Here is a 17,058-nt window from a genome sequence, read left to right on the forward strand (position 1 = left end):
GGGTGTGAGTGTAGAGGGAGGATGTAACAGAAGACAACGCTTACAAAGGTTAATGAGACAGAAGAGAAGCATGGGAGACACTACCCTAGCCCAGGAATCACCACGACACCATGTGCCTCTTGATGATGATGATGATGATGGACTAAACAGGGCACAGCATCGCCCACACAGTATTCCCAAACCTCAGTCTCCTTACTGCAAACCTAAACTGGGAGGCAGTCTACCACATAAACTTCCTGGTTTTGACAAACACCCTATGGACATGTAATACCAGGAGAAAAACAGTCCGCAACAGTTTGCAATTCTTAAGTCCAAATTTTTTTCCCAACAAAGTTAAAAATATGATTTCCACTGAATAATTACCCAAACCAAGGTTTAGTCTCACCTGCTTCAAGGCCACCTCTACAAGTGGCACAGGTTTGTAATGTTATAATTGGAGAAAGCGGTTCCTTTTAATTTGGTTGTCAAAAACCCCCAGTTAAAAATATATTATGAAGCTGGGCGTGGTGGCACACGCCTTTAATCCTAGCACCAGAGAGGCAGAGGTAGGCAGATCTCTTGAGTTTGAGGCCAACCTGGTCTACAAAGTGAGTTCCAGGACAACCAGGGCTACATGGAGAAACCCTGTTTCAAAAAACCAAAAACCAAAAAGAAAATAATAAACCTGAACTAACTGTATGACTTGTGTAGTGAAATATAGGTCTAAATAGTATGTACATGCTAAAAAGAAAACTCGATTATTCTAGTTGTTTTAGGTAAACTTTCTTCTGAATGGGCCTTTTATAAACATCCCTGTTTAGTGACTCGGTTTCTTCTGGAAGCATGTCTTTCTCACAACTCCCTTCTGAAGACATCAGCTCAGTAAGCACACCTTCAAACACTTACAGTGCAGAAGGCTTTTACGGACTGCCCAGTGTGTGTCAGACACACAGCAGATGCTGAAAAAAAAAAAAAAGCCAACAACTGATGAAGCCACACCCTGGTCCTCAGACAGGTGGGCAAATACTGCGGTAGGTAAGTAAGGTGGCAATCGATCGGTCCGCAGTGTGCCCAGGGAAGAACTCCGTTTCCCAGTCTTCAGATAAGACATGAAAATAGCTCCAGGTTGGCTTGGCAACTGGCACAACAGTACTTGATACCAGGCCACCCCACGCAGAACGGACACAGCTGTCCAAGCCACAGCTCCGCTCTGCAGCCCTGCAATCTCGGACCAGTTATATGACATCACTGGACTAGTTTTCCTCACCTGGGGATAATAAATCTCACCTCCTACGGTTACTGTGAGAAAGACAGAAAGAACTGCCTCCCAGGGATCTAGGGACTGAGAATTCTTTGGTAGATAGGACTACTGTACATGTATTTTTGAGTTTCTAGATGTTGCCAGATGCCTGGCACACACATTAAATTAGTATTTAGCAAAAGAAGTGTTTAGATGAATGTTGAATCTGAAACTGTTCTTCAAAGATATATTCAATGCATTTATTATTTTATTTTTAATTTTTTAATATTGTGTGTGTGTGTGTGTGTGTGTGTGTGTACACGCACACCCACCCACCATGGAGACCAGAAGAGGGTGCTGGATTCTCTGGAACTGGAGCTGGTAGTCAATGTGGAGTCACTGGATGTAGGTCTGGGAACCAAACACAGGTCCTCTAAGAGAGCAGCAAGCTCTCACCACTGCTGAGCCATGTCTGCAGCCCACATGTGTTTATTTTGACAAGCAGATCTGACAGCTGCCTCCGCATGCTCACACCATGGAAGGACTGGCCCCCAGCGGCAGGACTTACCCTCCACCGTCGCCCCTTCGTTCGGGTTGGAGTAGCCCTCCCCTTTCCGCTTGATTCTACGGATGATGCCGGAGTCTTCAAATAAGTCCTCACCTTTGAAATCAAGGAGTTCAATCTAGAACGGAAGGCCAGAGCCAGTTTAAGAGTTGAGTTGAGACTCTTAATTACATCTTTATCTCTCTGGCTAAGATAGAGGAGAGCAGAGAAAGAGAACACTACACTCTGCAACACTTGGAAACAGCCTCGTGTAATGACAACGTCTAGGATTGCATCCTGTGAGGCTGCCGTGCAAAGACAGACAGGAAATACTAAGACAACTGCCCTGTGGGCAAAAACCCAGAGCTACAAGGTGCCGGCGCACAACAATTTTGTCTGACTCCAAGGCCACCAGTTTCCACCCCCGATTTATGAGGTTTCCATCTCAAATCTAAAACTTAAGAATCTGGCCTTCAACTGACTAAAGATGTACTTTTACCTTGTTATATAAAAATCAAGTTTTACCAATTATGTGTAATTAATTCAACCCAGGCTAAACAATACACTACCACTTACTGCTCCTGATGGAGGTTAGAAGAGAGTTGTAAACCTTCGCAACTTCCCATTTTACCGCTCATCACTACCATTTCCGGCCTGTCAGTTTTCAGTATGTCTTACTTCCCTACTGAGCAGAACTTGTATTTCTAAATCTGTGTCTTCTGTTTGTTTGCATATGCCCATTTTGTGCCAGAGACACATTTCTAAGAAAGCACAGGCACATCCCCTGGGTGTGTGGGAAACAATTCAAGAAGCCAAGCTCCAAAACAAGTAAGCTGGAGCGGGTTCTCAGTGGCAAACAGCCGCTGTCCCACTGCTACAGCACACAGCACATGCCAGAAAGTCGACAACACACACACTTGCCTCAAAAAAGAGAGATGCGTTCGAGGGGATTTTCGGGAGGCTTCCAGCAGAGCCATAAGCATACTCTGGTTTGCACAGTATATGGCAGATCTCTCCTTTCTTCATGGTAGCCACCCCAATGTCCCAGGCCTTGATAACCTGGCCTAAGAGAAAGCAAGAAAACACGTTGTCAAACAAAAATCCAATCTGTCAAATCGTAAGAACTATACAATCTGGATGTTTCCTTTCTTGGCAGTCCCAGAAACTCAGCTTTGCGGCTCAACTGCAGGACTGCAGCAGGCTACCTGTGCACTGCGAGCATTTACAAGCTTTCGTTCTGGTGTTTTGTTTTGTTTCTGGTTTTTAGAGACAGGGTTTCTCTGTGTAGCCCTGGCTGTCCTAGAACTCACTCTGTAGACCAGGCTGGCCTCGAACTCACAGAGATCCGCCTGCCTCTGCCTCCCGAGTGCTGGGATTAAAGGCATGCACCACCACCCAGCTCCTACTTCATTCTTAAAGGCTATATAGTACTACAATCTCCTATTGAGAAATGCATTTCCAACAATCTTGTAATGAGAATGTAGGACTAGCTACTGTATGCAAGTATATCTAGAGTGTAAATTCCTAGGTAGCGTTCAATCTTAATAACAAATATTACCCAAGTGCCTTTACAAAATGGCTGTATCGACGGGCGGTGGTGGCGCACGCCTTTAATCCCAGCACTCGGGAGGCAGAGGCAGGCGGATCTCTGTGAGTTCGAGGCCAGCCTGGGCTACCAAGTAAGTTCCAGGAAAGGCGCAAAGCTACACAGAAAAACCCTGTCTCGAAAAACAAAAAAAACAAAAACAAAAACAAAACAAAACAAAAAAAATGGCTGTATCAATGTATCTATCCACATACTCAGTTCTGAGAACGGTCTGGAATCACTGGGAGAGACTGAAAGCCTTGTACTAAAGTTGCTTTCCTGTCACTGACACTCTTCAAACACTGCAGTTAAGTTCAACTGCTGACACCTTCAGAGCAGCAAGAAAACAAGTAACCATAACCCTAATAACTGGAAGACAGACAACTTACACCCTGAGCCACCACTCCTGATCCCAGGAAGCAAACTAACTACTGTCTTGAATCGACAGAACTGTCGATCTAAAACACCTGTGTACTGGTGGGTGTACTATTATGCACCTGCTCAAGACATCTGGTCAATGAATAAACAGCAAGGGGCCTGCTAGGGACTACCAATATAAAGTACACTCTTCCCGTCTCCCTTCCAGGAAATCTGCAATGCAGTCCTTGTTGCTACAGGAAGACACTTGAATTGTTACTGCTGTCATTATTGAGACAGGTTCTCACGGATCCAAGGACGACCTCCAGCTCCTTAGTTCCGAGGATAACTCTTAGCTCCTCACTGTCCTGGCCCTCCTCTCCAGTGCTGGAACTACAGGTGTACACCACCACACCACCTCCCCTGATCTGCTTTCTGAAAATCAATACCAAGAAAACATTGAAACACAGAGAACACAATTTTTTTTTTTTAAGATTTATTTATTTATTATGTACACAGTGTTCTGCCTACATGCATGCTTGCAGGCCAGAAGAGGGCACCAGATCTCATTACGGATGGTTGTGAGCCACCATGTGGTTGCTGGGAATTGAACTCAGGACCTCTGGAAGAACAGCCAGTGCTCTTAACCACTGAGCCACCTCTCCAGCCCCCCAGAGAACACAATTTTAAAACCACTGAAATCCTTGCAACCAAGGGAATTGTCAATTTCCTTTAAATTATATATATGTATATATATATATATACATATATATAATTTTTGCTTGTTTGTGAATTAAATTTTTACATGCCTATTCTTTTTTTTTAAGTTTTTTTCTTCCATTTTACATACCAATCACAGTTCTCCCTCCCTCCCCTCCCTCTGCACCCCTCCCTCAATCCCACCCTGCATCCATTCCTCAAGAGAGGGTAAGGCCTCCCTTGGGGAGTCCAGAAAGTCTGGCATACTAAGTTGAGGCAGGGCTACCCCCCACCCCAACACACACACACACACCGGTCAAGGCTGAGCAAGGTATCCCACACTAGGGAATGTGTTCCAAAAAGCCATTTCATGTACTGGGATAAGTCCTGGTCCCACTGCCAGGGGCTCCCCAAAGAGATCTAGCCACATAACTGTCATCCATGTTCAGAGGGCCTAGTTTGGGGTCCCATGCATGTTCCCCAGGAGACAGGCCAGAGTCCATGAGCTCCCACCAGCTTGGATCAGCTATCTCTGTGGTTTTCCCCACCATGATCTTGACCCAACTTGCTCCTGTGATCCCTCCTCGCTCTCTTCAACTGTAGTCTAGGAGCTCAGCCCAGAGCTTGGTTGTGGATCACTGCATCTGCTTCCATCAGTTACTGGATGTAGGTTCTATGATGATTAGGGTAGTCACTAATTTGATTACAGGGGAAGGTAAGTTCAGATACTCTCTCCATTATTGCTAGGAGTCTTAGCTGGTGTCGTCCTTGGGGATTCCTCTAGCACCAGGTTTCTCCCTAACCCCCTAATGGTTCCCTCTACCAAGTTATCTCTTTTATTACATGCCTAGTCTTAAAACTGGGATGGTTTGTTTCTCTGTGGCCTTCTCAACATAGTCCCCACTGAAAAGCACTTTTCTCGATAATGTCTGGACGCGCGACCTTCAGTAACTACAGGATTCCATTTTTCTTCCCTCTGTGTTGCTGTCATCATCTACTACCATCGGATTCCAGTGAACAACCTTGACTAACTCTACACGGCTCTCTTTGTACAGTGGAAGCCTGTAACTGATATGAACGGTTTTGTATGTTAATGAACTGTTAAGTGAAGAATCATGCTAACAACATATACATACCTCATTTATAAAGCACGAACAACCTATTAATTCATAGTGTGTCAGTGGGCAAGGCTTTGTCTGTGAGCATTGCCATTCTAGGTTACACTAAAGTTCCCTTACTGTGGAACAAGAACTGAACAATACAGGCGACCAGTATGTAGGCTCTTCTGGTGAAGTGTTACTTCTGAAGGTTACTCACTTTAACTGTTTTACCCACCACTAATTCAAAGATGTTTTTAGCATTTCTCATAACAAATCTTTCTAGAGTATCCTACAAGTTTCTTTTCCCTTTTACACATCAATTTTATGTATCTAATGAAACAATATACTTGGAAAAAGTACACATAGGTAGTTAGGTTTAAGATGACTCTTAACAAGAGAGATTAAAAATGTAGTCCTTGGCACCTGCCAATGCTGAGACACATGCAGTTAGGCCTCCGTGTTGTCAGAGGTTGGCCTGGGGCTCACATCAAGGCCATGTCGTTCTCCCACTGGATGTAAATAAGCTTATAAAACACCAACATCAGACGAGGTCACTATATAACCACCACAAACCCAGACCAAACAAGAACACTTAAAAATTTCATCTAAACTTGGATAAAAAATAAGGTCACTGTGCACCCTACAAAATACCAAACAGTCCCCTCTCCTGGCTGACATGGGCGACTGTTGCATCTTATCGTGGGTCATTCTAGTCTTATTCTGCTCCAGGCAGAAATCTTCATTTTCACACCGGACCACCCCACATCCTAACTGTCCAATTCAGAGCAAATCCCTGCTTGTTCAGAACTCCCCCAAATCACACACTAGCTCCAATCCTATCAACACTCTTTCTGATATACATCCTCATGTATATCACTCCATGATGCTCACTATGTACACTCTCTGGAAAGGATTGAACACAATGTTCAACTGCACGGTGCTCCTGGTAGTCTGTGGCTGGAGAGGACCAATGTCCAGGTTACTCGTAGGCACAGAGTGTGGACCAGTTCTGTCTACTCAGCGGGGTCCAGTTTTACCATTCAGGGTATCTGCAAACAACTACAGCAAAGGCAAGTCTGCAGCTAGTTAAAAACTGCCGACCACATTCCTTTGGGGACAGACAGATGAACATTTCAAAGATTCTTCATTCCTTTGGGGAGAGACAGATGGACATTTCAAAGATTCTTCATAGTCTAGAATATAGTCTAGAAAATGTATTCTTATATTTGATCTGGACCTCAATTTTACTACCTCAAACACAATGTATCAATTCTAGGAGTTCTATTCCATTTGCAACAAAATATCAAATAATATATATTTCTACCTCTCATACCTACACAGACAAAGGCAACTTCAGTTTAAAGGCAGGGGCTGAGAAATAGCTCAGGCATCAAGTATGAGGCTCTGAGTTACAGCCCCAGCTCATGTGAAAGCCAGGCCTAGTGACACTGCTATTAACTCCAGCACTGGGTACTGAGACAGGAGGATCCCCAGTCTCACAAGATGTCCAGTGCAGCTGAATGGGTGAGCCCTAGGTCCAAATGACCTATTTCAAAAGTGATATGGACCACTACCAAGGCTGATGTCTGATCTCTACACACATGCACACAAACATGAACATAACACACATCTGCAAAATACACACAAGTAAATAAGTAAGTAAAATGTACACCAAAGCCCAGGATAAGAGCAATGCACTTTCTTCTGTAGTGTTATATTTTTTTTTCTGGTTAAAAAACCCCACATGAGAGCTAGAGAAACCGCTCAGAGGTTAAGAGCACTGGCTGCTCTTCCAGAGGACCTGGGTTCAATTCCCAGCACCCACATGGCAGCTCACAACTGTCTGCAACTCCAATTCTATGGAATGTGACACTCTCACACCAATGCACATAAAATAAAGTTAAATTATATATATGTGTATATATACACATATAGAATTGATACATATATATATATGTACACATATATATATGACCCACACAAGCCAAGTGGTGCCTTCTTCCAGCACTCGGGAGGCAGAGGCAGTCAGATCTCTGAGTTTGAGGCCAGCCTGGTCTACAAAGTGAGTTCTAGGACAGCCATGGCTCTACAGAGAAAACCATATCTCAAGAAAACAAAATAAACCCCCACATGATACTTTAAAAAACGCATTATAGTTTAATCACCCAACACTTTCCTTTATAATACAGACTGCTTTATTAATAACTGACTGCTTTAGTGATCCACACTGCATAGCTCCTCTTGTTGACATGTTGAACTGTGGTAAACAGCATGACCACACCTGCAATGCTGTGCAGCTCAGTTCCAGAAAGTTCTTATTCTGCCATCTGAGTCTCTGTACCTGATTACACACCCCACTGCCTCCTCCGATCAGGCACCAGCAACCCCTCTTTCTGTTTTTTGGAATGTGCAACTCTATAAACACTTAATACAAGTGGAGTTACTAAGCATTCATTTTTGTGATTGGATTATTCATTTAGCATAATGTCTTTTGGGTTTGATCACTGGTGTAGTATGTGCCAGACTTTCCTTCTCCTTTAAGACCGAGTTATAACCCACTGTCAGGCTACACCACAATGTCTGTCCGTCACCTGCTGACACTGTCAGGCTACACCACAATGTCTGTCCGTCACCTGCTGACACTGTCAGGCTACACCACAATGTCTGTCCGTCACCTGCTGACACTGTCAGGCTACACCACAATGTCTGTCCGTCACCTGCTGACACTGTCAGGCTACATCACAATGTCTGTCCGTCACCTGCTGACACTGTCAGGCTACATCACAATGTCTGTCCGTCACCTGCTGACACTGTCAGGCTACACCACAATGTCTGTCCGTCACCTGCTGACACTGTCAGGCTACATCACAATGTCTGTCCGTCACCTGCTGATGGACACTTCAGATGCTCACACCTTTTGATCAAGGCGACTCATGTGCTATAAACGTGTGTAAATATGAGGCCCTTCACAGAGTTCTTTTGAATACCTATCTAGAAGTGGACTGCTGAACCAAGACAGGTGAGTCTTTTGTTTAATTTGGGTTTTTTTTTTAACGTTTTTTAATGATTTATTTACTTTTATTTTATGTGCACTGTTGTTGTGCCTACATTTATGTCTGTGTGAGGGTGTCAGATACCCTGGAACTGGAGTTACAGACAGTTGTGAGCTGACATATGGGTGCTGGGAATTGAGCCCAGGTCCTCTGGAAGAGCAGTCAGTCCATAATTATTGCTCCTCCTCCTCCTCCTCCTTTTGTTTTGTTTGTTTGTTTTTTGAGACAGGGTTTCGATGTAACCCTAGCTGTCCTGGAACTCACTATGTAGACCAGGCTGGCCTTGAACTTGGAGACCTACTACCTTTGCTTCCTGAGTGTTGGAGTATGTCTTTTTATAAAGGTGGCATCAGCCTACCTTCCAAGAGGGCAGAAAGGTTCCTATGTCTCCATATCCTCGTCAATACTTCTTTCTCTCCCTCTCTTAAACAGCAGCCATCCTGGTGTGTAAGGTATCTCACCATCCTGCGCTTGGCTTGCACTCTGAGTGACAAACGATGCCAAGCACCTTTCCCTTTTAACTGGTCACTGTCCGTCGCTTTCCTGAAACTAGACTGGCCTCAAACTCCTGGGCTTGAGCAATCCTCCTTTCTCAGCCTCCAGAGTGGCTGGATGGCAGGCATGTGTGACCTTGCCCCAGCTTCCTCCATTTTTAAGACTATTTGTCATACTGAACATGTTCACTGTTCACTGTGGAGACCAGATCCTTCTTAGATGTGCTTCAGAGGAGCCTCTCTCCATTCTGTAGATCCTTTCTTCAGCTACTGTATCCCATTATGAAGAGAAAGTGTTTTTAAACTTTTGTGTTTATGCTTTTGGTGTTGTTATTTTCCCAAAATTACTGCCAAATCTAATGGCATGAAACTTTTCTTGTGTTTTCTTCTGGCAGTATCAGTTTTTGCTTGTAGGCTTTGGTCTTTATTCCACATTGAGTTACTAATTACATACGATGCATGGTAAGGGTCCAATGCACTCTTTCTTTCTTAGAAGAATAGTAAAAATCTAATAGCATGAAAGTGGTATAGTATCTCCGAGGGAAAGAAAACTACTTTAGCTCATAAGCTTTCCTTACATAACCAGCGCACGCCTGTGAAAGGAAACACATGAGATACTCACAGAGGAGTGAGAGCACCAGCAGAACTAAAGGAGCACATGGCTAAACCACAAATAGCTCTTGACATTGGCTACACACTCCGTCCTTCCTAGTAAGTGTATTTCACTGGTATAAAATGTCTTTCAGGATTAACATCATGAGATAAAACATAATACTTCTTTTAAAGTACACATGAACTTCACAGTAACATCAAGCAAGAGCATGCAGTTTGCTTCTTACAAACCCTACAAACTACAACACATCACTCCCAGGAAAAAGCAGCTGGTGTGGATCAGGCACATGGTACATGCTAAGGGCTCTTCTTAAACACGGACTGGGATGTTTCACACCTAAGGTCTGATGAAACTTCAGAAACACTACCTGGGGTTTGAGTCATGGCCGAGTCATTGTGCAGAAGTGAACAAACACCACACACAACCTCTTTGTACTTCTGTCTCCTCATACATAAACAAAAACACTTTCATGCTATCGGATTCTAAATATACTCATATTTTAAATGCAAAGATATATTTAAAAGTTGTATACTTAGTGATTTTTTTAACAAGGGAGAAAAGAGACACTATTTCAAAAAAGAAGTCTTTTAAAAAATAACAATGTTTGGAAAACTGGACATTCAATTTTTCTAACCCCCAAAGTGTGACACGGATAGACAAGAAACTTTAGGAAAGTATTTGCTTTGTTTTACTTAGTATTTTATAATCAAGAGAGAATGAATTTGCATGCCACCACCCCAAACAAAAGTAATGATAAACCCATGAGGGAAGCGATCTCCCCTCTCACACTGTAACACACTCCACAGTGGTAACAACTAGTGCACAGACTGATTCAGTTCTCTTTCCCAACTTCACGGGACAAAGAGGCTGGCTAAGCATTGCTTAGAAGGTTTATGTGCCTGTGCGGTAAGGAGAGTTACGACATAGGCCATTACAATAGTTTTTATTGTAACTGCAGTAAAAACTTTAAAGCCAGCCAATAATCTTCTGATGTAATAACAATAATAAACACCCAAGTGTGCACTATGTTAGGCAGATCTACGCAATGGTGTGCATTACTTTTATCTCAACATTATACAGTAGTCTATAGTAATAGCACAGAGTTATTTTCAGTGAAGACGATGAAAGAGTCTAAAAGACAGTACAGAAAAGGCAATGGGCACACAAGCAGTGTAGAAATGCAGCACTCTGCTGTACATGCATTTTTTCTTTTCTTTTTTTTTTTTTTTTTTGGTTTTTCGAGACAGGGTTTCTCTGTGTAGCTTTGCGCCTTTCCTGGGACTCACTTGGTAGCCCAGGCTGGCCTCGAACTCACAGAGATCCGCCTGGCTCTGCCTCCCGAGTGCTGGGATTAAAGGCGTGCGCCACCACCGCCCGGCCATGCATTTTTTTCAATCAAGTTTTTAGTCAGGTTCATAATAGTTCTATTTAAAATACTAATGTCCAGTTCGGTGTGGGGGCACACGCCTTTAATCCCAGCAAAAGCAGGTGGATCTCTGTGAGTTCAAGCCCAGCCTGGTCTACAGAGTGAGTTCCAGGACAGCCAGGGCTATATACAGAAGACTATGTCTCAAAATAAAACACTAAAGTCAAACTAGAATCCCAAAATTAGCATGGAACTTCTTTTCTTCTTCTTTTTTTTTTTTTCCTTAAATAGTGATTGATGAGGGAGAGCCGACCCATTGAAGGTGGTGCTATTCCTGGGCTGGTGGTCCTGGGTTCTATAAGAGAGTAGGCTGAACGTGCCATGAGGAGCAAATCAGTAAGCAGCACCCTCCATGGCTCTGCATCAGCTCCTGCCTCCAGGTTCCTGTCCTGCAGAGTTCCTGTTCTGACTTCCTTCAGTGGTGGACTACGATGTGGAAATGTAAGCAAACCCTTTCCTCCCAACTTGCTTTTGGTCATGGTGTTCATCACAACAACAGAAACCCTAACTAGGACACCTCCCAGCTGCTGGGATGAGTGTCACTATGCCTGGCTGGTGTTTCTTGGTTCTATAGTCAACTGAACATCACACTGTGTTTCTGACTCTCCTGCCTCCAATCGCCCAAGTGCTGGATTACAGGTCTGTACCACTATACCAAAGGATCAAACTAGGGGAGTACTCTAACAACTGAACTATACCCTAATCCTAAGCTGTCATTTCTAATGATATAAAAGTAGACTGTGTTTCACTTAACATAAGCCAAGATGAATTCATTTGTTTACTCCTGACTGAAGAGGTGGGAGAAGAACAAACCCAGAGAGCTAGGAACTGGCAGGAAAGCAGTGTCACAGATTCTCAGGTGACTGTGTTAAAAGTGGACGAGAGGTTCAAAAGGTCAGCTGCAACGTGGAATCTCAAAGCTCACCAAGGTCTCTTCATGCTGTGATGTGCCCAAACCTCTGGTCCAGCTTGTACTTGGAATGGACTGCTTGTCCACACTTGACCTTATATATCTGACTGAGTTAGGAAGATATTCCAATAGTGACAAATTTCACTGTCCAGCAGAAAAATCACACTCATTAATACCCACTGCTCTCACAGAAAAGCCTTTTGTTTCAGGAAGCTGTAAGTGCACAGCAGACAGAAACTTTGAAACACTTACCTGAAAATGCAATGGCACAAACATTGTTAGTTGTGTTCCTTAAAGTGGCAGGTTTACTTCATTCAATTTCAGGACATACCTGCTAAGTCTGAATAATCATAGTTTGCCCCTTCAAGTAAAAATGGCGTTTCATGAAAAACACTAAGCTACTTCAGGTCCCAACTACAAAAGCAGCAGGCTCCCTGAAGATGAGCGTACACAGAAGGGCTCTGGTCATGACTGTTCTTCCACACAGCAGCAACACTATGTGAATCTCAAGACTAGGGTTAGTACGTGTAATTCTGTGCTGACTTATCAAGCCTTAGGGTAAACCCAGACATCCCCTTTATGTGAAGGGTAAGGGAGAGGCAGTGATAACAGTGACTGCTGGCAGAGACGGCCGTCCCTGCCCTGACTCACACTAAGGGACCAGCAGTTTGTGTCTCTGCAGGTGTCAGTCTGTCAATGCAAACGTCAGTTAGTTATAAAGGCATCCTCTTCACACTGTTAGGGAATGAACTGATATCATGGATCCCAAAGGATCTCCGAGACTCCTAGAGATCTGTGAGCCACACTTGCCAGGGATAGGTTCCACTGTTTCTATAGAATACAAGTAGAAACAAATCTAACCAACACTGCAAAAATTACCTCTTACCTTTGCCAAGGTTAAAAACAAATGGCTCGTTTCTATCATAAGTGGAATCAAACTTCTTTCCATTGGACAATTTTCCTTTGTAGTGGACATAAACTTTGTCACCAATCATTGGGGCTTCCTCACTAGTTCCCACTCTTTTGACAATCTAGAGAAGACAAATAGAAGGGGGAAAAAATGTAGGAGCTTTTTACTTACAAAAGAATTAAAAGGCCACACAGGCTACTCGACATCACACAGACAGATTTGCAAATTCACCCTGGTTCCTCAAGGCTTCCTTCCTTGTTCTCTCAGAAAACTGTCTTTTCCTGCATTTGATATTACTACTCACTGCACCATTCTCTCAAAATGATTAGGCAGGAGCAGAGGTAGAAGGATCACCGCAGGAGACAGCCCAGTCTATACAGATGTGCTGTGAAACCCTATCTGAGACGAAACAAAGCAGAATTAACCTCAGCTGGTGGTTTAATGCCGCACACTCTGATGCTAAAATCTCCCCAAACACAGGCTGATGAGCAGGATGAAAGTCCACAAACTGAACTGGGCCAAAAAGATTGCAGGACTTCTTAAACAGCCACTTAGATAGCCACAGCAAAGCTTCAAAGATATGGCTTATTTACTTCCCTCCTTTGCTAAAAATAGGCTGTGACTCTACTTGGCTATTCACCCTGATGTAACAGGTTACACTTCCATTATTTGAATAATCTGTAAAATCTAGACTTGGATGATACCAAGTAACTTGTTTTCTAGTGAAGAAAAGGGGGAGGGGGGGAACGACACAACTCCAAAATGAAAAATATTTAGCCGTCGTAATATTCAGAATATTTTTTTATTCTTGGCAAAGAAAACTGCTAATGCAGTTGGTCAATTCTTGGAAGAGAAAATTCAATCCAGGAGTGTGGTGGTACAATTCAGCCTGTCAATCATCTGTGCCAAAGGGGCCATTTTCAGTGGTACATAAGATAGCAGTTAACTTCTGATAACATCCTCTTTGGGAAGTTTGATTTTCACATATATAATTACTTGTTTTTAAATTATTGGAGATGTGTCTCTGCAGTCCCACCTCACACAAACACCACACAAACACTGTGAACTTAGATTCCCCAACTTTCTCTCTCTCTCTTTTTTTTTTTTTGGAGACAGGGTTTTTCTGTGTAGCCCTGGATGTCCTCAAACTCACAGAACTTTCGTGTCTCTGCCTCCTGAGTGCTGGAATTAAATGTGTGCACCACTATCACACAGCCTCTCCCAGGCCTTAAAAGAAAAATTCAAAAGCACTTTAAAAAAACCTGTATGAAATCCGAGAGGCTCTGGTCTCTAACTTGCATGTGACACTAGGCTGGTGGCAGTCATCGGTGGGGATCTGCACTTTAGGACGACTAAGAACACCTAGGCACGTGGGATGGGATTGTGGGAGTCAGATGGCCGTCTGCAATGAAAACAGATGCTACAGCACCACTCTGGAGCGGGGGTGGGATATGCATGTGTGCTCCTGTGTGTGTGTCTGTCTCCCCAGCAAGATGAAACTTGTGCGTAAGTCTTAAGTTGCCTTAAAGACAAAAATCTAGTCTTAATTAATTTGAAAAAAATGCAAACCCAAACTTTTATTTTTCTTGATTAGTATTATTATAAATTTTACAGACAGAAAACAACCCAGGGAGGTTAACAAATGCTCCAGGTCACAGCTGCCAGACCCACTGAATCTTCACCAAAAGCCCCGTGGTGACTTGGAGGATCTAGACAGTAACAGATGTTACAACCTAAAGAACTTCAAACCACAAACATTTATAATAAGCCTAAAACTCATTGTTTTTAGATTTACTCCCTAGAACAAAGGAGACTACAGTTTACTGTGTGTTTATTTAGAGGGCTCTGAGCAGGCTAGGCAGCAATGTACACTCCCAGTGGAGGGATGCTGTGGTCTGGATAAAGCATGAATATGATCTGTCCTCTCTAAAGCTTATGCTGAAATCTGATTGCTATTGGGCCAGTGTTGGGACACGACGCCTTCAAGAGGGAAGTAGGCAGTTAGGTGGAATCAATGCCTTGCTTGTGTGAGCTCCCGGTGGAGGGACTGGGTTCATCATAAAGTTGTAAAAATCTTGCCCACTCCTTGTTTTTGCCTCCCAGACTGCCTGACCACCCTTCTGCTTTCTACAGTGAACTGAGCCCTTGCTAGAAGCGAGGAGATGCAGGCGTGCCATGTTCTTGGACTTCTCAGGCTCTAGACCTGTGAGCCAAAACAAACATCTCTTTTATGAACCACCCAGGACTCTGTTACAGAATACACAGGGTCTGAGGGACCTTGGAGGCCAGGTCTCTGAATTTGGCACACTGAAGAGAAGGTGGGAGATGCTGCAGACAGCCTGAAAACTCTCCAGTGTCTTGAGAAGTTTCCTGGAGCTCTGGATGAGCAATTAGAGTTCCAAGGCTGAGAAGCCCAGGAAGAAGACACCATGGACTGACAGCACAGAGTGAGACAACAGGAATCCAGGGACGTTCAGGAGACCAGCACAGAAGAGAGGCTTCTTCATTAGCAAGGAGAGACAGAACCAACCCAGCAGTGCCGACACAAGAGCTGTTAAATTTCTACCTGGCAGGAACACTGAGAATATGCAAAATAAGCTCATCAGAGAAAAATTAACTACATAAAACATGTGTGACAACAGTGTGGGACAAGTAACTAGTTAATGTGTTCAAGTCATTTAACCTCTTAGTTTCGGCCAATTCACCTATAAAATGGGAGAATTTGGCATACCCTGGTGGCACAGTCCTACAATCCCAACTACTTAGGATACTAAGGCAGGAGGATGGCAGGTTCAAGACCTGCCTGGGTTACAGTGTGAATTCAAGGCCAGCCTGGGCAACTTAGTGAGACTTTGTCTCAAAAATACAGAGCTGGTGATGCTCTTGTCTAGAATGGATGAGGCCCTAAGTACCATCCCCAGTACCACCATTATTAAAAGGGTACTGTCTCCATAACACTGTTGCTGAGCTGCAAATGAAAGCATGTGAGGAGTTTGAGGAGATAGCTCATGGGGTAAAGTGCATGCTGAGCAAGCAGGAGAATCCAGGTTCAGATAGGCAGGACCTATGTAAAAACCTGATCGTGACAGAGTGTGTCTGCAACCCCAGTGCTGGGGGACAGAGACGAGTGGATCCCAGGGGCTGGCTAGCTACACAGCCTTACCAAAACAGTAGCCTCCAGGTTTGATCAAAGACCCTGTCTTGCAGAAAAATAAGGTAGAGAAGTGATTGAGGAAGATATGCTGACAGAGGGCAAGTCCACATGCATATGTGTGCACACATGCATGCAACACACACACAAAATGAAAAAGTATTTATTGTGCTTTAAATAAATCGAAAAGATGACCCAAATACATATTGTCTGTGCTCCTACATCATGACACACAGAAACAGTACTTGTATATAAAAACTAAGTCCTCTGCTTTCCCTCTACAAAGTCCTTAGTACAGTCACTGTGTAGCTTCAGTACACTCAAATAGTACATTAAGACAGTAATTCATATGTACACGCTGAAGTAAGGATGCAGTCTTTTGGAGTCCAGCATAACTTGTGCTGTTCTCCAGGGCCTAAGATGTGAGTGACCAGGGCGAGTCACTTTACCCAATCCTGCCTCAGCTGCATGTACAATCTGAGATGAACAGCCCCCATTATGAAGACAGATGAGAATTGAGCTGTAGTGTTTGCTACTTAGCATTAGTTTAAAAACACCAGCCACCCTTCCCCTCCACAAAAAAAAGGCTGGATAAACTCTCCATCTTCCTTCCACACAGCAGATCTCCCTACGTTATACACCTCTGTGGCCTTACCTTTAGTACTCCTCTATCTTTTTTGGTAGTAATATCTTCTCCCTGTTCAATCACGGCGGCTGCTGGGTTTTCTCCATTGTCACTGGTGCCTTCATCAGTAGTCATTGTCTTTTATAAGTAGAAAACCTGCCAACAGAAAGGTATTTTCTTCAGTGAAAATATAATTTCTTAATGCACCTGAAAACCCTGAGAACTGAGCTTACATAAGACTAATAGAGTTAAAACATCAGAAGTAATAACAAAAATATTTGCTTCGCGCATGTATTGATGTCATCAGACAGGTAAATAAAACATCACCCAGTTCTTCAATTTCCCGTCTAGCCCTGGCCCTAGATTAGAGGG

At 43.6% G+C, this 17,058-nt stretch overlaps 1 protein-coding gene across 1 annotated transcript in view; it reads right to left on the reverse strand.

Annotated features, from left to right (window-relative positions):
* The window catches only part of Fkbp5 (FKBP prolyl isomerase 5), an 84,698-nt gene that overhangs the window by 30,909 nt on the left and 36,731 nt on the right, over positions 1 to 17,058 (reverse strand). Inside the window, exons 2-5 of the mRNA XM_059281494.1 lie at positions 16,717 to 16,842; positions 12,887 to 13,031; positions 2,685 to 2,827; positions 1,788 to 1,902 (exon numbers count right to left, since the gene is read on the reverse strand). Of these exons, the coding sequence (XP_059137477.1) occupies positions 1,788 to 1,902; positions 2,685 to 2,827; positions 12,887 to 13,031; positions 16,717 to 16,821 (508 nt within the window). The 5' untranslated portion in view covers positions 16,822 to 16,842. The remainder of the gene's footprint in view (positions 1 to 1,787; positions 1,903 to 2,684; positions 2,828 to 12,886; positions 13,032 to 16,716; positions 16,843 to 17,058) is intronic.

The sequence above is a fragment of the Peromyscus eremicus genome, chromosome 16_21, assembly GCF_949786415.1.
Source record: "Peromyscus eremicus chromosome 16_21, PerEre_H2_v1, whole genome shotgun sequence".
In the NCBI taxonomy this organism is placed as follows: domain Eukaryota; kingdom Metazoa; phylum Chordata; class Mammalia; order Rodentia; family Cricetidae; genus Peromyscus; species Peromyscus eremicus.